This window comes from Leptomonas pyrrhocoris (genome assembly GCF_001293395.1).
Source record: "Leptomonas pyrrhocoris isolate H10 chromosome Unknown, whole genome shotgun sequence".
Classification (NCBI taxonomy): domain Eukaryota; phylum Euglenozoa; class Kinetoplastea; order Trypanosomatida; family Trypanosomatidae; genus Leptomonas; species Leptomonas pyrrhocoris.
The window spans coordinates 70681-89812 of NW_015438358.1; the positions used below are offsets into that span (position 1 = coordinate 70681).

A 19132-nucleotide genomic window follows, 5' to 3' on the forward strand; every position below is an offset into this window, starting at 1 on the left:
TATATATATATATATATATATATATATATATATATATCAAGACCACAGCATGCAAGCTCAGCGAACTTTCAAGCATTTAACAGTACATGTCACCGCGTCGAGCTCCCATCACAACAACTAGCGACGAGTTGGTTCGCCCAGAGTTGAAAGACGTAAGGAGATTATGCAGGTGCAACTGGAAAGCTTCGTCCCAGCATTCCCTCCCCCGTCGCCAGCAACTCTCTGATAAAAGGGAGAAGGAAAAAAGGACCCTGCAGCTGCGTCAGTAGTTGACTCGACCCGAGTGAAAATGAAAACGCGGCTCCATTCAACAGATATGCACAGCACGTGACTCCAACGGGGAGAGCAAAAAGAAGAACACAAAAGGGGAGCTACCTAGCGCGGAGCAGCGGCAGCTGTTTCTCTTATTGTCACTTGTTCTCTCCTGCTTACCCGCACTTGAAGAGCAGCACGGCGACCTGGCCAAGGTAGAAGTACAAGAAGCAGTGCGTGTCGTGGGTGACGAAGCTGCCAAAGTTGCGGCCCACGATGCAGTGCCACGTGGGCTGATACTTCTTGTCGAACTCCTTCTTAATGTAGGCGGCGATGTCCTTCTCAATGTTGAACTTCTCCATCGCCTGCAGCGTCACCTCAATCGCGTCCGCCTGCATGTCCTCCGGCATGTCGGCGTTCTTGACGGTGGCCTTGTGGTCGTTGTTGTACATTTTTGCTGTCGCCAAAGGAAATACGACGGTACAGCGATGGATGAGTGCAGCGGGGTGGTAAAGGGGCGAAGAAGAAGCGCAATAACAGGTGGGGAAAAAACTAGACGGTTGGGTCTCGTGGCGTTGGCAGTAGGAAGTCGTTGTGTGGTAGGGCCGGCGAATTGTTGACGGCAAACCGTGGCGGCAACGCAAGAGAGCAAAAGGGAGAGAGTAGGGACGAAAGGAGGAGAGAAGTGAAACGTCGGCAGGAAGCAATCGCACGTGGGGTAGAGTGAAGCCCTACGCTGCCGAGTCCGATCACCCCTTTACTGCTAGCGTGGAAGTGTCAGAGCCGCAGCTCTGGAAACCGTGCAACGGCGTGTTTGTGGGTATGTGTGCATGTGTGTTTGGAGAACAGCGTAGACAGAAGCCGCGTTTCTGCTTCGGTTGCGACACGAAATATGAAAGGACAATACGCGAAAAGCCCCGACAGAAGAAGTCAGCGTGGCGGATGTGCCGTGTGCTGCTGAAAAAAGTGCTGCTCTTCGCAGAGGAAGTTTTGAGTTCGGCAACAGCACCAAATAGATCTAAAAAAAAAACATCCTTTTCATTCACCGCTTCCACTGTCCGGAAAAGGAGCTATAAAAAAAGGAGAGGCAGTTTTTCTATGCTTTGCTTCTTAATACTTGTCTATGCAGTGGAGCTCACAGTGCCAGCAAATACTCGTGCGACGGTCAAACAAGCTGGGCGGGAGAAGTACCGTCATGAAATGGAAAAAAATAAAAACAGTAATAATAATAATAAAGGAATGCCTGCTAGCGCCTCCCTCTTTTTGAGACTTCAAAAGAGGTCTTCGCGTCGCCCATCAGCAAAACAGTGCGCGGTTAATCTGCGGCCGTGCTGCATTCACACTCTTTAAAGTGTTGGAGGTGTCGTCCGTGGTGCCGCCGGTGCTGTCCTCCTCGTCATGACCCCCATCGTTCTGCTTGGAAGAAAACGGAGAGCGCGTCGGCGGCACAGCCTGCTCACCGCCCTTGTTGGCTTCCCCCACGCCTGCCTGGGAATTACTGCGTTGGGCAAGCACCATGTCAAACAATTGCTGCGCATCGCTGGGCCGCGTCCCCTGGGACAAAGGGGAGGGAAAAGGCGAGTGCCCGTGCCCGCACTGGGGTGTCGGACCCGCGTCCGCCGAGTGCGTCGTTTCGTCCGCTGCATCAACGGACGGTGGGAAGAGAGGGGCGCCGTTGTCGCTGAAAGCGGCGACCACGACAACGTCCTCAGCGACCGACTTCTGCGCCGTCTCGGTGGCTCGAAGGTCCTCCAACGGTGACTCACTTTGGTGGTCGGCCGGCGACCTTGGTGGTGGCTGAAGAGGCTGCTTCCATTGCTGCTGCAGCTGCTGGAGGGCAAGTTGCTTCTGCCGTATTGCCGCTGCCGCATCCAGCAGCTCGGATAAGGACAGCGAGCTCAAGTCCCTCCCGCCTTCAGGAGACGTACCGAGCTCAGCAACGTTTGAGCCAGCGACGACGCCACTACGCGGGCTGCCGTCGGCGGAAGACGATGGAGACGTTCGACGCTGAGCGGAGGACCCTCTGCTGCGCTGCTGCGAGCCGGTGGCGTCCCGGCTGCCGCTAGAGGGCAGGTGTGTGGATGCCTCCCGCAGCTGTTGCTGCTGCGGCGCCGATAATTGGGCCATGTAGTGATCCGCCACTTCCTGCAGCACCGGTGCCGTCAGCGAGCCGTACAACTCGAAGTACGCCCTCTCCTCGTCCGTTGTCACTGTCTGCGCAAAGGACGGCACCACCGCCTTCTGCTCCGGTGAGGTCCGTGAAGTGGAGCGGCGAGCGTTGGACTTGAAAGATGCAGGGGAGTAGGCGAGGGGGTCTCTGTTTTCCTGCTCAGCCAGTCGCTTGCGCACTGCCGCTTCACGGAGCACCTCGCTGCGCAGCTTCTTGCGCTCGCCGGAGGGGCCGTTGCTGTGGTACTCCACCGACAGCGCACCTGCCCGGGCTGCGCGCAGACGCAGCTGCCGCTCCCTTCTCGCCACCTCCTTCTCCCTCGCTGCGATGCGCTCCATCGCGGCGCTTTCGCGCGCGGCCGCCTCTCTCGACTGGATGGCCGTCACGCCGTAGAGCACCTCCTTCTGCCGCTTCTCCAGTCGGCGCTTCTGCTTTGCGAGGTCTTGCTTCAGCACCTCCATCTCCTGCCGGAGTCGAGTGATTTCCTTCAGCTGGTCCGCCACGAGGGTGCGGTCTTGTGTGAGTTGTTGCCGTAAGGCGTCGGTCTGACGGCGGAAGTCGCAGCCTCGCTCATTGCTTGCTAGCACAGCCGCTTGCAGCTCCTTCGCTTCAAGGCATAGCGCTTCGTAGATGGTCTTGTCCTCGGCAGCTAAACCTGACGGCGTGAACAAGTCCTCATCGCTGTGTTGGAGGGAGGCGCGCGTGCCGTTGTCGTCCCCCGCCTGCGATCCGTTCCCCTCGTAAGCGGACAACACGGAGGAAGAGGCGGTAGAATGAACAGAGGAGGTGCGCGTAGTAGCTGGCGTCGCAGAGCTGGACCGATTAGGCCGCAACGCGGCCAACGCTGCTTGAAACCGCCCAGGACGCGTCTCATTGTTTTTTGCCACAGCTGCGTCGTGGTTCGCAGAACTGCCGTCTAGTTCTTGCGTTTTCGTATTTGCACTTGCCCGCGTGTCGTCCACCACTACACGCGAGCGCAGCTCCGGTGCAACGGCGTTTGCCACAGCACCCAGCCCGCGCAGCGACGGCGGCGCGCTCGTCGGCAGCCCTCGCTGAGGGTGAAGCGGTGGCGCGCCCAACGGCAGCAACCGTGAAGAGGAGAAAGACGAAAGGTGCGTAGAGGGGGCGTTCGTCGAGAGCAGCCGTGTTAGCGACGTCAACAGCAGCGTCTCGCAACTGGACACCGACAGGGCAGCGTCCACCGTCTCTAACGATGGCACCACCTGATGCAGTAGGCAGGCGTACGCCAGTGCGGCCACCCACCGTTCACTGCTGCCGCATACATCTGCCATGTGTGGCGCCTCCCGTGCCACCTCCGCTCTCACCAGCTCCTCCAACTCTGCCAGCGTGGCAGCAGCGTTGAAGCCGTCGATCGCGCTCGCGGACTTCTCGCGGAAATCCGCCAGCTTCGGCATCAACTCCGCGGCCACGATGTGGACGTCTTCCAACGCGCCCACCACCATGTGCAGCAACTCCATAAGCACGGATGGGGAGGCGGACAACACACTGTGGGATAACGGAGTCGGGTGCAGCTGCAGCGACCACCGCGCAGAGAGACGATAAAGACCCATCGCTGCGATGCCTTGCAGATCGTCTACGGCGGTGTTGGCCACGTTCACGGTGCACGAAGAACGGCGGGTCGCGCCACGACGTTCGTTGGCATCGTCTGCAGCGCGCAGCGTCGAGAGGAAAAAGCTGTTGACAGCGGCGACTCCTTCGTTGAAAGAGAGATCGAGCAGCGTGAGTGTCTCACTCGCAGCCACAGTGAGGTTGCGCTCCATGAGTGCTGCACGAGAGGATTCCAGCCTGCTTTGCATTTCATCGCTCTCACGGAGGCTGACGGCGAAGGCGTTGTGCGAGAGGTGCAGCTCCCGCAGGCGCGGAAACCGCGCAGCAGTGAAAAACAGTGGCACGGCAAGCGGGCAGGAGTGCCGCAGTTCTCGTACGAGTTGCTCAGCTTCGTCTACGGATGCTGGGTCCACGTTAGGCGTTTGCTGTATCGCACCGTTTGTGCAGGCGCACGTGCATTCTAAAAAGCTGTGGAGGTGGTTGTAGGCAACGTCCAATACCTCCAGCGTTGCGGGAAGGGCCCGAATCCACGACGCCGAGCCATCGCAGCAGCACCTCCGCTGTGCCCCACTGCGGTCACAAATATGGTGGTTGACACGGTAGTAAGGAGTGCTGGCGCGTCCGAGTTGGTTGTGCGACAGTCGCAGCTCCACGAGGTTCACAAACACACCATCCAGTCCGTTCACGTGATAAATCTGATTGTGATCCGCCAGAAGCACCGCCACGGCGCTCGCTACGGTTGCCTCCTCCTCGTTTGTTTCTTCCGAACTAAAGCACAGCCGTGAGATGCCGCGATCACGCAAGTCGATATCCATCGCTGCTGTACTTGACTAAATGTTGCTTTCAAGAAGAGAACAAAAAGTTCTTTGATGTATGTGAGGGTGATATCTTCTATGTTGCTTGTATCGTGTTCTATTCTTCGCTGCGTACTGCCGAACTGACCGAACGCTTCCCCGGCGAGACAGCCAAGTATTATGCAGTGGGCTGTGCGGTCCACCCGAGGCGATCAATGTGGGGATGGAATTAAAAAATGATGAGTCTCTATTTCCGCCCCCGCTCTCAAACGGGCAGCATCAGCGCATACGAAGTGCTGCGACACAACAAAAGATAGCGAGGAGGAGATGTAAAAAGAAAAGTGATGGCAATCCGTTGAAGATGAACAGAAAAAAAGAATTGAAAAAGATTCGGGCAGCATGAGGACTACGTCCCTGCGCAAGCAAAGTCGCGTTCGACAGCACCAACGCAGTTTTCGTTTCAAAAGAAATGCACACCTGCGTGAAAGATATTTTCGCTGTTGCTTAAGCCTTTACGAGCTAGTTTGTAAACAGCACTAGAACACGGCGAAGCTCACAGCGTCGTTTCCTTTTTGTCTAAACTGTCGTCCAGAAGTTTGTCGCACGACTTCGTTTCTCTCTTCTTGGCGTTTTGCGTTGTGTGCGCAACCAACACAGCATCTGCACAGCGCACAGTAGGAGAAGTCAGAGAGTTCCCTCAAAGAAGAGAACAACAAAAGTAAATGAGTCAATTAAAAATACCGTGCAGACCCACGAGAAAACAACGGTGGTAAAAGGAAACATACAAATCAACGCATTTTGTCTAACAACAAGAACAGCGAATACGAACTCTACGGGCGATCAACTCGGCTCTTGACCTACGCAAAAAAAAAAAATATTGCGTTGCTTTTGAAGTGTACATTCCTCGTTGTCTCTACAGCTCAGGGCAACCACTATACTGAAAAGCGTGACCGTCCTATCATAATAAATAGTAAGTAATAGAAACACAGAAGACCGTGAGGACGCCCACACGGTCGCCCGTCAAGGAACAAGAAGGAGGCGTCGTCGTAATACTCAAAGAAGGCAACGATGTTGAAGATAGTAATATAAGAGGAGTTGCTGCGACGTAGCTTGCAGTGCACGCGACAACCCAGAAGAAAAAATGGGCTTCACCACCGCCCAGAATGTGAAAGAGAAACGAAGGAGGATAATAACAATGAAAAAGGTATGGCGCAAAATCAATGCTGACTGATACGACGAAACAAAAGGGGCAGGTATATTAGAACGCCAAGTAGCTCTCGCGAGCAGAGGCACCTTCACCGGTGTGCGACCCACGCGGGTTGCGAGGCACCGGACTCTCACGGCTCATGCCGCTTGGCGGGTGGGCGGAGCCGTGGCCGTGTTCCATGCCCACCTCGCCGTCAGAGGGCACCAACACGTACGACTCCTCGCTGCTGCTCTCGTGGAGGGCACGTACATTGTCGGAGCCCTGGTGGCTGTTCGCCCCGACATCGCGCTGCGAGCGTTGCATCGGTGTGCCGGGTGTAAGCCGATCCGCCGTGACGTTCTGTGAGTCTGCGAGACGCTGCGGCTGGCCCTTCTTCTGCAGCGTGGCCGCGTCCAAGAATTGGCCTGGCCAGGCGTGATGACCGCTGCCCTCGTGGTGGCGGCTGCTGTGCCTCGACGAAGGGCGGGAGTCCTGCGGCTTTTGTTGTTGTCCCGGCAGCTCCGGGTGGCCCGTCTCGTATCCGCGGGCGCCGCCACCGCCGCGCTCCCTGTGATGATGCCGGGGTGATTCGCCGTTCTGTCGCATCCGGGCGTGGTGCGCGGCGAGCTCGTTGAGGCTCTTTTCAATCTCGCTAGCGTGACTGTAGCGGCGCGCGTGGCGGGGCTGCTGAGGGTCGCGGTGTCTGCGCTGCCCTCCATCGCGCTCAGCCGCTTCGCCAGACGTTGGTTGGTAGCCGTCGCGCGAGTACGTCGAGTGGCTGCTGTACGTCTCTTGAGGGGCAGCAGACGGGACGCCAGAGAGGTCGTAGGCCTCGGCGGGCAGCGAGGAGACACCGTTGCCGCGTGAGTCGCGACTTGAGGCACGACGCGCGGGGCGGACGTGGGGTCGAGAGTCGACGACCTCTTCGTACTCGCGCGGGTCGCGGCGACGGCCAGACGAAGTGACGGAAGGGGTGTCCGCGCCCGCCGATTGCATGGATCGATTGTTGATCGTGACAGGCTGGGAGGCGTGATCACGGTTGGCCGAAGCACGGTGGCCGCTGACGGACTCGTGAGGGCCATACGCACTCAGTGCTCCTCGCACCTCCGTCTCGAGAGCAGCGATGGACTGCCACTCTACCGGGTTGTACATCGCGCGCAGCTTTTGCTGACTCCACGTCGCGGCAGCCGGCGACTGCGAGCGTGGCGAGGTCACCCCGTTCAGCCCTTGCGACAGGGAGTTCTTGCGGCTGAAAACGAGGCCTTCCATCGGCTCCGTCGCCGCTCCATGCTGGTCGAAGTTGTCGCTCTGCTCACGTGTGGCCTGCTCCTCCTGGTTGGCTGGAGAGGATAGCATCAGCAAAGGCGCGCCGCCGTTGGATCCGCCGGGCGCGTTGTAGGCCGACCCGGTAATCATGAGCGGCACCTCAGGACGCATCGCCATCGGGCCGCGGTAGGCGCGTGTGCGGTACGCCAGCAACGCCGTCTGCACCTTCGACTTGGTCAGCTGCCGCGCCGCAAATTGCGAGACCGTCGCAGAGAAGACAAAGGTCCCGTCGAAGATGTGCGGCAGACTGACACAGCGGAAGAAGGGGTGCGAGACGAGACGCAGCGCGGGCCCGTGCACGGAGCAGAAGCTGCGCGCAAACACGGCGTCCAAGATGGCGTCGAAGAAGTCGCGCACCTGGAACACCCACGGCATATCTTCTAAGACGTTCTCCGGCGCCCCCTCCCCGCCCTCGCCGTCCTCGGTCTGAAATGCAACGCTGGTGGTCTCACTCGTCTCCCGCGCGGATTGCATGTAGACAGCGGCGAGCGACACGCCAATGGTGCGTCCCTGCGAGCCCGATGGCGGCGGCACTGCTCGCACTACTCGATGTCCTCGCCGGGCTGCCGTGGTCCCAAAGTACTCTAGCTCCTCCGCCTTGGTCAATATCCAACTGTCCAAAGACCGGCTGATGCTCCGCAGCACGCGCTGGTGCACGTAGCGCCGGACACGCATGCCAACCGTCTCGGCTGCCGTGCCCGCGACACCGCCGCTGCTGTTCGCGACCACTTCCTGCCACACGTCCAGGATATCCACCGGGGAAAAGAATTTTGTCAGCGTCGGTGCCGGCGTAGGGACGGGCGGCGACGTCTTCGGCGTCACTAATGCGGTGCCGTCGCCGGCAAAGAGCTCGAAGCACAGCGTCAGGTACGTCCACCAGTCGTCGTGCATCGTCCAGGAACGCTCCTTCTTGCCAATCGACTCGCTCAGCATCTGCTCCAGCACGTACAGGGGAGGCAGGTACTCGAGGACGCCGCACTGCTGCCGCTCGTAGCCCCAGGCGAGCGTGTTCACGCCGAGGTCCGGCACGAACAGCTGAATGTTGCTCGACGGCACCTTCGGCGCCGCTCGCTTCTGCTTTTTCGTGTCGTCAGGCGTGTCCGCAACGCTCTCCTGCTCCTCTTCCTTCTCAGCATCTTGGTCCGCGTTCTGGACGCGAACGAGAAGACGCTGCGGAGGGCACGGTCCCAGAAGCATGCCCTTACCGTGAAGCGACGTAATGAGCAGCAGCAGCTGCGCGGCCAGGACGTGGGCGAGCTGCAGCCTCACCTCCTCCTTCATCCCTCGCGCCCTGTCGTCAGGGCGGAGAATCGCGTGCATGAAATCCTTCAGCGACATCACCGCCGTGGACTCCGTCATGCTCTTCAGCTTCGCGTTGTACTCCACCGCGTCACGCTCGGGCGAACCCGTGACGGATTGTTCCAGCGCCAGAGCCGAGATCCACGGCTCTTGGAAGATGTAGTACCGCTGCTCATCGACCAGGACGCCGTACACCCGCGAATGAAAGGGCAGGCGGGACGCGTACTCCATCATGATGGCCGCCTCCACGTCCTGTTGCAGAAGTTGCTCCTGCTTGGCCTTGACGGCCTGCCCCCCAGCCTCGTTCCACACCACATCCGCAGCGGCGTCCCAAGTTGGCGCCATGCGGCCTCGGTTGCGCGGCATCACCCGCACGTCGAACACCTCCGACGTCGTCTGGTTCACCGCGCGGCGAATTGCACCGTACGGCGTCAGCCCAACGACGGTGTCGGCGTTGGCCGCGTTCGCGCCTTCCTCGTCGTCGGCGTCGTCGGTGGTCTTCTTAGCAGGGACGAGGGTGTTCGTGAAGATGGAGCTGCGCCGCGGTTGCCGGCCTGTCGCCCCGCTCGGCTCGCTCCGTGGGCCATTGTCGCCCGCGTCGTCGCCGTCGTCGTCGGCGTCGTCCATGACGAAGTCTTCCAGCGTCAACGGATCGCGCGGCTCCGGCTCGGTCTTCTGAATCGCCTCCGGTGGCGCCGCCAGCGTCAGCACCGCGAAGTCGAGGCAGTTGCCGTGGTACGTCTCCTCCCGCGGCTTGTCGGCGGCCGCGTGGCCGAAGGACGACACCCACGGCACCATCGGCGACGACGTCGCGCACACCCGCAGCTTCGAGTAGCCGAGGCCGGCGCTGGCGGCATCCTCGCCTTCGCCGTTCTGCACGTCGACGATATCGCATTCCGTCGCCCACAACAGCGCCTTGTAGGCGGACATGAAGGCAGACTTTGTCGAGAAGGACAATGCGACGCCCTGCAACCGTCGATACGTCATCACCGTCGTCGGACAGAATCGTGGCACCTCTGCGACGGTCTTGCCGCCGTAGATGCCGTTGGAGCGGAAAGGCAGCAGCACCAACGTCAGTTCGATTGTATACTTCTGGCGTGAGCTGATGGTCACCATTGTCAAGGTCAGGTACTGGCCGCCGCCAACCTTGCCCGTGTCTGCTGCCACGGCGTCAGCGAAGGTGTCGCGGTCGTCCTCATTATTGACAATTGTGATTTGGCGGTTCTTGGTGGACAGCAGGCGCTTCTTATACTCCTTCAGCGCCACCAGGTCGTCCACGATGCGCGGCGTCAGCGGGAGGGAGGAGGCGGGCGGGGCAATGAGCTGGCCCAACGTCAAGCCCTCGGAGCCGTAATTCACCGCCGACGGGCTCAGCGACTCGCGCGGAAAGAGGAGGAGCTCATAACAGCGGACGTCAAGCGTGGTGCCGCTCTCCGGTTGCAGCGGCACGCCGAGCGCCTGGCCGCCACAGATGCGCAGGATGCGACGCGAGGGAGGGCCGTCCTTGCGGGTCGCCGGGCGGCCATCGTCGCGGAGCGCCTCAGCGGTGCACCACAGCCCTCCCAGAGTGGCCATCCCGCGCTGATCGCCCGTCACCCGCTGGTGCGCCTCGGACACGTTGCCGGACTCCGCGGGCGACTCGAGCGGCGGGTCGACGATGTTCTGCATCTCCACGTTCGCCAGCTGCATCGGCTGCAGGTTCAGATAGCGGCGCACGCCTTCCTCATGAGTGCTGCTGTCGCTGATGAGCTGACGTAGCGCATCGTCTTGGTCGCGGTCGTACACCACACAGCGGCACGTGCCAGTCGTGCCTACCGTCGGTGCCACTTGGACCGGCTGCAGCGTGCGCACAACTTTCTCCGTGTCCAAAGAGCTTGAAGCGGCGCCGCTCGCGCGCATCACACCGGCGCAACTCTGTAAAGCGTCGTAAGGGTGCCGCGTCCACGCTGCGTCGTTGGCGGCCAGCGCCTCTTTTGCGTGTTGCTGGGCCGCAGCTTCCGAGTAGCAGGCGGTGGGCGGAAAGGTCAAGTGGACCCGCGTGCGGCGGGCAATGCTGAGCCGCTTCGAGCTCCGGGTCGCTGCCGCAGGGCGATGCTTCGGCCCCCGTCGCTGGGCCCGCGGCTTAATCTCCGAAAGCGGTGCACTCTCAAAGTGGAGCTCGCTCTCAGCGGCGGCGGCGGCGCTCCGACTGGTGCCCTCGTCTTCCTCCTGCAGGAATACCGGACTCTTCGGCGACTCGGAGGCGGCGGTGCGCTTGATGGCCTCGGCATGGCGCTTCTTTGCGTCCGACTCCACCGCGCGCCGCTTCGCTGCCAGAATGTCCTGCGCACGCTGCGACAGCCGCTTGGGTGGCGCCGGGATCTCTTGCAGCGCCGCCGCGGTGCTCTCGCCCAGGCGGGGACTAAAGAGCACCCACGCCTGATGCCCGTCAGCTGTTTTCGTCAGCTGCACCTTGGCACGGTGCCGCATCACCTGCTCACCGTTTTCATCAGTCGTCATAGAGGTGGGGCTGTCGACAAGGGCGGAGGGAGAGGGGATTTGCGGGTGGCGGTGCGGGTAGGCGGCACCGCGGCTAGCCGTCCGCCGCGGCGCGGTGGCGTCGTCGTCGACCGCAAAGGAGATGGTGTCGTCGGTGCGCGCGTTGGCGTCGTCAACGTGGAAATATATGGTGTTGCTGGTGGCGGTATCGGGAGTCGTCTCAAACGCAATCGGAGAGTCCGCGCTGGCGGCGCGCTCCGCCGGCGTGCGCGGCGTGGCATGGCGGCTGCTGTGGCGGTTCGCCCGGGGCGGGATGAGCGGCTCCGCGGCAGTCGCGCCGGCGGGCTGCGAGCGGGCCGACAGCGGGGGCACGTCGACGACGTTGCCAACTCGAGGCGTCCGCGGCGTCGCGGCGCGGCTGTTGGCGCGGCTCGTGGGGATCTGCGGTGGGACGACGCGAAGGCCGCCGCCTGGGGTGCGCGGGCCCTCGGCGGGGCTGTTGGCACGACTTGCGGAGCGGCTAGCGGCGGCGCGGAGAGCCCGCGGCGACACTCGTGACGGCGGTGGAGGCAGGTGCGGTTGGATGCTGTCGGCGCCGCGGGAAGATCCGTTCTGGCGACCGGGGGGGATCGCCTGCCCGTCCTCACGCATCACCTCACCAGGATCGCTTGGGTCTCCGTGCCTGCGGCGTCGCGTCACCACCTTGCGTCGCACCACCTTCGTCCTTTTCTTCTGAGTACCGCTCCCGCTGGAGGCGACGCTGGACTCGAGTGGCGTGCCCTGGTCGACGGAAGCCACGCCCTGCTGCGGCAGGCTGTCATTGATCAAGTCGATGAAGCTCGGCGTAGCCTCTTGCGGGGCCGTTGCCCCTCGCGGCGAGGTATTCTCCGGCGTCTGGCGTACAAACCCGCCCCCGGTGCGGCGAGGGACGGGCACCGCCGGCGCCAACCCCCCGCCCACCGATGGTGTGGCGCTGTTCGAATGCACGTCGAAGGTGAGGCTGTGCTGCGAGCTGGAGAGCGCCACGGCGGCTGAGGCGGCTCTATCAGCTCCGCGGTTCGGTGTCTGGTCTACGTCGAAGTCAATCGAGGTGGCATCCGTCGAGCCGGACCGGTGCGCCGCAGCCCGTGACCCTGCGTGAGAGCTAGACTCCAACACAACCGGCTTGGAGGAAGCCACACTGCCATTGCGTGGGGTGCCGGTGCGAACGGAGGCAACGCCGCTTTCCGCTGGTTTAGCAGGCGGCACCGCTCGCGCAGGTTGAGACGAAATGTCGGTGGGTGGGGGGGTCGCGTGGGCAGAGGGCACGCCGTTGCTTCGATCGTCGCGAGGCGCGATCACCGCCCTGTCGGCGCTGTCCTCCTCACTGTCGCTCACCAACAACTGCCGGAAGCGAGACGCCATCTTTGCTTTCCTCTCTAGTGTGTTGGCGTTCTATAGTGGTCTTGGAATGTGGAAGAGAATGGTGTCGCTTTGCACCGCTTTCAAGCTGCGCAGCGGCTCTGCGGTATTGTGAGCCTATGAGTGCAACAGCAAAGTCACCAGCAAAGCAAAAAAAAGGAGTCAAAGAGCCTTTTTCCTTTTGGATCTCCGCTTCCCTACCTCAGAGAGGCACGAAAAGAAGAAGAATAGAGTGATTCACTGCAACGCGCTTCAAGCGGGGAGATTGCTGCCTTCCCCGAATGATGAATGCAGAAATGTAGCACGCAGCAATAAGAAGGGAAACTTGCACTACTTCAGAGAGATGCGTAAAGGCCGTAGGTGGTTTTAGCGTTGTGTGCTTAAGCTGCTTTACGGGCGACGAGGCGAAAAGCCTGCTTTCCGTTGACGTTGTTGCTGTCTAAGTCTTTTGGTTCCGCTTTTTAAATTGTGTGAGGCAGCGGCTCGTGCCGATCGGCGGTGAAGATTCCGTTGGGGAGCGGCGAGTGAAGAATAGCTTGGATTGCTTCTTGCCGTTGCTGCTGGCTTCCTCAACCTCGAAACGGGAACGATAATAATTACGGATGCGTAGGAGCGGTTGACACGGGTCGCAGCGTGTGCAGAGAACAGCTGTTGAGAGTTTCCTCCGCGGTACTAAAAAGATATGAAAGGTTGAGGAGCAAAAGGACGGCGAAGCGTTACAAAAGAAAAGATAAACAGTAGTAAGAAATTCAGAGAACGGTGACCACGACGTCATACCCAACGTGCGAGTTCGGTCTCACTGGTCTGGCAGACAACTTTTGTGTATGCTCGAAATACGCTTGTGCTAAAGTTATCTGAACGGGCTTGGGTCGCGCACGCTGCTTCTGCGTTCCCCATCAAAAAACAAAAACACTCTATTAAGCTGAGAAAGACGTAAACAGCATCACTTGTCTTCTCTTCTCTCTTTCACCAGTTCGCCATTGCCGCGGATTCAGAAAGTGCATAAATCAGCTTACGCCAACTATTTTGTTGTTGTTGATGTACGTGGGAAAGCGTCTTTGGTCGGAACGCGTTTGTGTATCGCGCTGTCCACGAGGAAGAGGAAAAACGAGAGATCCGCCCGAAGATGAAGAAACGTCGCCTGGAAGAGAAGAGAACAACAGGGAGGAAGCAGCGGTTCCAATAGCTGCAAAGGAAAGGGGAATTTGGCCAAGAAGGCAATGAGAAGAAAACAAAACAAGAAACGGCTGTACATCTGAGTTTGGAAGCCAAAGGTGTAAGGAACAGGGTAGACAAGGCACACGCCACACAGACGCACACGCACACAATCACAAGCACACACGCACAGTGGGAGAATTACTTTGGACGATGTACCCGGCTCTATGCATTGAAAGAGAGGAGCAGCAGCTGCAAAACAAAAGAAAAAGGAGGCAAATGAAAAAACCACAACAAAAGAAACGTGATGCAATAGTACGGTCCATGTGAGCGTCCGCGGATTTGTAAAAGAAAATGGTGAAAAGACCACGCCGACTTCGTTCTGCTCAGGCGCCCTTCAGTAACTCCTCGGGGCTGGGCAGTTTATAATACCCGGTGTATCCCTCCTCGCCGTCCAGCTCTTCCTCCATGTTGGCAGACGTTAAATCGACGTCATCCGTGTACACGTCATCCGGCACCGCCCGTCCACCTCTCTTCTGCTGCTGCAAACGGACGTAGTTGTCGTTCAACTCCGCACAGCGCACCGGGGACAGTGGCACGGCATCCTCGAAGTCCTCGTCGTCGTCGTCGTCGTCCGCCTGATCGTCGCTGCTGGGCACAATTTCCAGCGCAAGGGGAACGGGACGTAGCGGTTGTAGCGGCCTTGTTGAATTGAAGTTTGGGGGCGAGAGGGCCGCCGCGTCCGTCCGATGGCTGTCCCCTTCCGATAAGGGCAGCGAGTCGAGTGGTGGCAGCGGCGGCAACCTCCTCTGCGCGCTTGGAGAGAGAGGGGAGTTGCGCGCGGCGTCTGGTCGGGGCGAGGCCGCACCCGACGTCGGTGTGGAGGCGTTGCTGGCGCTGACACCGCGTGTGACACGGCGGCGCTGCAGCAAGTCCTTCAAGTGCTGCAGCATCTCCGCGTAGCCGTCCATCGAGCTCTGATGCGGGGCGCCTCCATCACTGCTGGCACTGCCGCCACTGCCGCCTGCCGCGTTGACCGCTGTTGGCGTCGTTGGCTTGCTGGTCTTGGGAGAGCGTGAGGAGGGGGCGGAGTACGGTGCGGCGTAGTTGATGTCGCCCAGCGACAGCGCCGTGACATGCGCAGACGCCAACGGCGGAGGTTTGCTGTTAGAGGTGGAGGGCCGCCTCTCCTTGCGCGCCGCAGAATCGGACTGCGCGGAGAGCCGCGCGCCGTCCGGGCCGCGCGAGGCCGAAGTCGGAGCCGACTCGGCACCGTTAGCATTTGTTGCCCCGTTGTAATGCATGCGATGACGCTGCTTCAGCAGGGCCAGATGGCCCACCGGGCTGGCCGCCTCCGCTGAAGAGCTGCCCGACGCACCACCCGCAGCAGCCTCATCGCTCGCCTCCCGCAAACTGCGCAGCGCCTCCAGCGTGTTCGGCACCGCGTTCTCCTCCGCTTTGCGCCGCCGCTGCTCTTCCGCCAAAAAGCGCTCGTCATCGTGCGACACGGCCTCGCGCGACATCCCCACATAGCTAGCGCCTTCGTTTACGAGACGGCGGTTGTGCTGCCGGTGCCCACCGGCCAACTCGGAGGAGACGAGGTTCAGCGCCGGGACGTCCTTCATGTCCGCGTTGCTCGACACGGCCGACGGGCTCGTCTGTTTTCCTCTGCGCCGCAGAATTTTCAGCGCCTCCCTCACCGGGTCGTCTGCAGCGGCGGAAGACGCCGGCGCCAGCGGGTTCGCCATGTCCACGCTGCGCGGGATATCGACCAACTCCGCCGGCGGGGAGGCGCGTCGACCGACGGGCACGTGCGCATTCGGCTTCGCCGCGGCCTTCGGCTGTGCCCGTGGCGAGTTGGCTGGAGAGACACCGCGGACGTGACTCACCGGCAGGGGGAGGGCGTCGGGCCGCGGGCTGAGGCCGGGCGTAGGACTCGTCGTCGGCGACAGGTGGTCGTCACTGCGCTCGTTCAGCGGCTTCAAGTAGCCCTTCTGCACGCGATTCGGCCGCTGCAGACGCGGGTCACCACCGCCCGCCGCTGCGCGCGGGGAGAGGGACGCCGGGGAGGCGGCGCCGTCGCCTCTGCCGAGCAGGTCGTTGCTTGCGAGCTGCCCCGCATGGCGTGGGGAGCGGTGGTTGGGCGCTTCGTTGCCCAGCGGCGCCAGGGCTGACGGCCGCCGCAGTTCGTTGTTGCTATCTCGAGGCGCCGGCGACACGTGGAGGTCCTGCGAGCGCCGCGCCTGAGCAGCCGGAGCGGGCTGCAGTATCATCTTGTGTCCGCCGATGCCATCGTCCATCCCCGCAGGTGGCGACGCCTTCTTGCGACCCGAGGGCGAGTTGGTCGGCTTCGCGTTGTTGGCCAGCGAGCGCCAGTCAGCATTGACGACCTCCGCTGATTGCCCGGATGGCCTCGACGGCGACTGGGGACGCAACTGCGTTGGACTGGTCCCGGGCCGCGCTTCACGGGCACCATCTCGCCGCTCAATGTGATCCGGCTGTGGGGAGTTGGCGGCATAGACGACCTTGCGAGCGGGGCTGTCACCTGCCTGCTTTGGACTGACGGCGGCTGCGTTGCCGACGCGTTGGCCAGGCGGGGCGTACGGACGCTGCGGTGTGGTGGGACGACTGCGGGGCTGCTGCTGTTGCCCGCCCGCGTTGCGGCGAGGGTCTCGGCCAAAGGCAGAAGGAGCACTAGGGCTGACAGGCGACCGCCCCGCCACTGCTGGTGTTGCTGCTGCTGCGGCGGCGGCGACTGGGCCAGCATGTGACGGTGAGGACGCTGGCGAACGACTACGGGGCGAAGCGTTCTCCACCTCGGCACGGGATTGGGGGCTGCCCACTCCGCGCGGAGGGGAGCGACGCGCACCGTGGCCGTTGGCCTGGTCCGAGGACTGGGGGGAGTTGCGGTGCTGGTTGTTGGCGTTGGTCGGCGACACGGCGGCTCGCTGGTTCTCCAGCACCCGGCGGAGTTCGCGCTGGCGCAACTCATTGCGTCGCTCACGAACCTCGAGCTCCTCCTTTTGCTTCTTCAGGTAGGCCTCCTGCTTGCGACGCATGTATGCGTGAATCGTCTCCTTGGCCCGCTCGTCGGTGTTCTTGCCGTATTTCGCGATGATGGCGTCCACACGGCGCATGTCGTCGTGAAAGAGGTTTGCAGCTGCGCCATTCGAAGGGACTTGAGCACCACCGCCACCTGCGGCGCCGTTGCCGTTGCCGAGGTTCACGTTGCTGCGCGGTGACTGCGCACCAGGCGATATCTGCGCAGACGGCTGAGGCGGGGGCTGGTGCGGTGGTTGTTGCGGCTGCGATGGTGGCGCCTGCGCGCCAGCGCGATTTCCGGTGGGACGCTCCGCCGCCACGATCGGGTTCGCTTCGGGTTTTCGTTGATACGGGCTGTAGAAGCGGTGTACGTCGTAGGAAGCTCGACTAGGGGAAGCGGCGGAGGGTTTTGGCCCCACCACCGCAGCAATACCGTTGTTGTGTGGAGAGGAAGCAGGGGACCTGGCGGGCGAGTTCGATTGCGGCTGAGCAGCGGGGCGCTGCGCCAACGCCAGCGCGGCCGCCTGGCCAGGCGAAATGCCGTCATTGGCCGTCGGCCGAGGCGACACCTGCGCCGGCTGCGGAGACTTGGGTTGCTCTGTCTGATCTGTGCCTGACTCAAAGTCAATGATGTCCTTCAGCCGCACGCGGCACTGCGTGGCGAGCATCAAATTCTCTTCCAGCTGCTCCAAGGACCGGCGCATCAACGGGACGGCGAGGGCCTGCTTAATGCTTGGCCGCCGCGCCGGCTCCTTCTGCAGGCACCAATCCACGATCTTACGAAAGTCGGACGAGTATTGGCTCGACAGCGGAGCGTAGTTACCCTTGACGATGCGCTGCATGAGTTGGTTCATGCTGGTGCCGTCAAAAGGGTGGCGACCGCTGGTGGCACATTCGTACAGCAACACGCCGAGAGCCCAAATATCGCTCTTGTTGTTGTATGGGCGGTTGCGGCACAACTCCGGGGAGAAATAATACGGCGTACCACAAACGGTGTTCGCCATACCCATCGTGCTCCGCAGCACGGTGGAAATACCGAAGTCGCCCAATTTGACTGCGCCGTTCTTCATGAGAAAGACGTTCATCGTCTTGATGTCGCGATGAAGGATGTGGCGCGTGTGAAGGTACTCGATGGCTAAGCAAATTTGGGAGAAGTAGTAGAGGATCGTGGGCTCCTTCATGGGGCCGCGCGCCTCCTTCACCTTTCCAGCGAGGTCGCCGCCATCGCAGTACTCCATGACGATGTACAAGTTAGTCTTGTTTTCAAACTGCTCGACGTAGCGGACGATGTTGGGATGATGTAGCTGCTGAAGCACCGTGCACTCGTGACGCGCCTCGTCGCGCTCCTTCTTGCTCATCTTCACCAGTGACACCTCCTTCACTACAAACAGCAGTCCATCCGCTTTGCGCTTGATGAGGATGGCGCTGCCGAAGCTACCCTTGCCCAGAACCTTCACCTTCTGATACTTGTCCATGGTTTTATTGATCTAAAAGGAAAAGACTACGAAAGAAAAGACTGTTGCGAGGGAGAAGAGGGGAGGCGGGAACGCTGCTATACACGCTGATTCTCCTCTGCGTAAACACGGTAACCCGCTGGTGGATTTAAATGTATAGAGAGGTAAATTTATATTTAATAGTACGGGAAGAAAGAAAAAGGTGACTTGAATGTAATGTGTTTTCTTTTCCGGTGTGTGTACGTCCCACGGACTTCAGGTAGGTCGAGGTCGGTTGCGCTCCAACGCACGGACCTCCAGAATTCATTCGATGCAGCACCTGCACAGGTGGTTGATATCCGGTGAACGCTATTGTGGCCTCACGTGCCCATATATAGCAGTCCAGCTGGGTGCCTGCGCTTATAATATATATAAAAGCAAAAAAGAAAGGTATGTACACGAGAAATTTGAGTTCAATGGAAAAGCAAGCGAAGAGCAAGATGAGATCAGCAAGAGAAGGCAGTACATAAATGGTAAACACCGGCAGGCTCCACTAAGCCAACTACCAGTAGAAAGGCAAAACAGAAGGCAACGAAAGATAACGAAAGCAACGGATTGGGCTGTGCTTGTGCAAGCTGAAAAAGGAAGTACTTGGCACAGAGTGAAACCGCACGTGGTGGGATATGAATAGATGATCAGTACCACAAAGTACTTCACCAATGCGCACTCTGCCAAGCAACAGAAAAAGTACCTCCTGTGCTACCTCAATACTAACAAGAAGGCGTTCACTCACGCAAAAGAAACAGAACAAAAAAAAAAGGAGTGGAGTTCCTATATTTATCAGCGCGTCGCTTTTATGTTGAGCGCGGAGAAAAACCCTTACCACTAACTGCAGAGCACGAAAAGAGAAACAGCAGGGAATGGAGAAGGAACGGATAAGTGACGGCGCGAGCACGGCACGAGCGAAACGCACGAAAGCTTAACTTCGTCGTTGATGCTACCCAGTTGAAATAGCCCAATTCCGGGC

At 60.5% G+C, this 19132-nt stretch overlaps 4 protein-coding genes across 6 annotated transcripts; all 4 read right to left on the reverse strand.

The window, feature by feature from the left end:
- Positions 1-428: 428 nt before the first annotated feature.
- On the reverse strand, positions 429-819 carry ABB37_01056 (putative dynein light chain flagellar outer arm; the record flags this gene model as incomplete). 3 transcript variants are annotated; one of them, XM_015797430.1, is made up of 1 exon in its annotated part: positions 429-819. In XM_015797430.1, the coding sequence occupies exon 1, from the start codon at positions 702-704 to the stop codon at positions 429-431; it is 276 nt and encodes a 91-aa protein (XP_015662950.1). In that variant the 5' UTR covers positions 705-819. The 3 variants fall into 3 exon arrangements, with proteins under 3 accessions (XP_015662950.1, XP_015662949.1, XP_015662948.1); XM_015797429.1 differs by having other exon boundaries at positions 429-806; XM_015797428.1 differs by having other exon boundaries at positions 429-805.
- A 729-nt stretch (positions 820-1548) lies between these two features.
- Positions 1549-5082, reverse strand: ABB37_01057 (hypothetical protein; the record flags this gene model as incomplete). The annotated part of the gene is made up of 1 exon (XM_015797431.1): positions 1549-5082. The coding sequence occupies exon 1, from the start codon at positions 4804-4806 to the stop codon at positions 1549-1551; it is 3258 nt and encodes a 1085-aa protein (XP_015662951.1). The 5' UTR covers positions 4807-5082.
- A 961-nt stretch (positions 5083-6043) lies between these two features.
- Positions 6044-13148, reverse strand: ABB37_01058 (hypothetical protein; the record flags this gene model as incomplete). The annotated part of the gene is made up of 1 exon (XM_015797432.1): positions 6044-13148. The coding sequence occupies exon 1, from the start codon at positions 12476-12478 to the stop codon at positions 6044-6046; it is 6435 nt and encodes a 2144-aa protein (XP_015662952.1). The 5' UTR covers positions 12479-13148.
- An 868-nt stretch (positions 13149-14016) lies between these two features.
- On the reverse strand, positions 14017-18995 carry ABB37_01059 (putative protein kinase putativeserine/threonine-protein kinase Nek1; the record flags this gene model as incomplete). Its single annotated transcript, XM_015797433.1, has 1 exon — positions 14017-18995. The coding sequence occupies exon 1, from the start codon at positions 18145-18147 to the stop codon at positions 14017-14019; it is 4131 nt and encodes a 1376-aa protein (XP_015662953.1). The 5' UTR covers positions 18148-18995.
- Between the last annotated feature and the right edge of the window lie 137 nt (positions 18996-19132).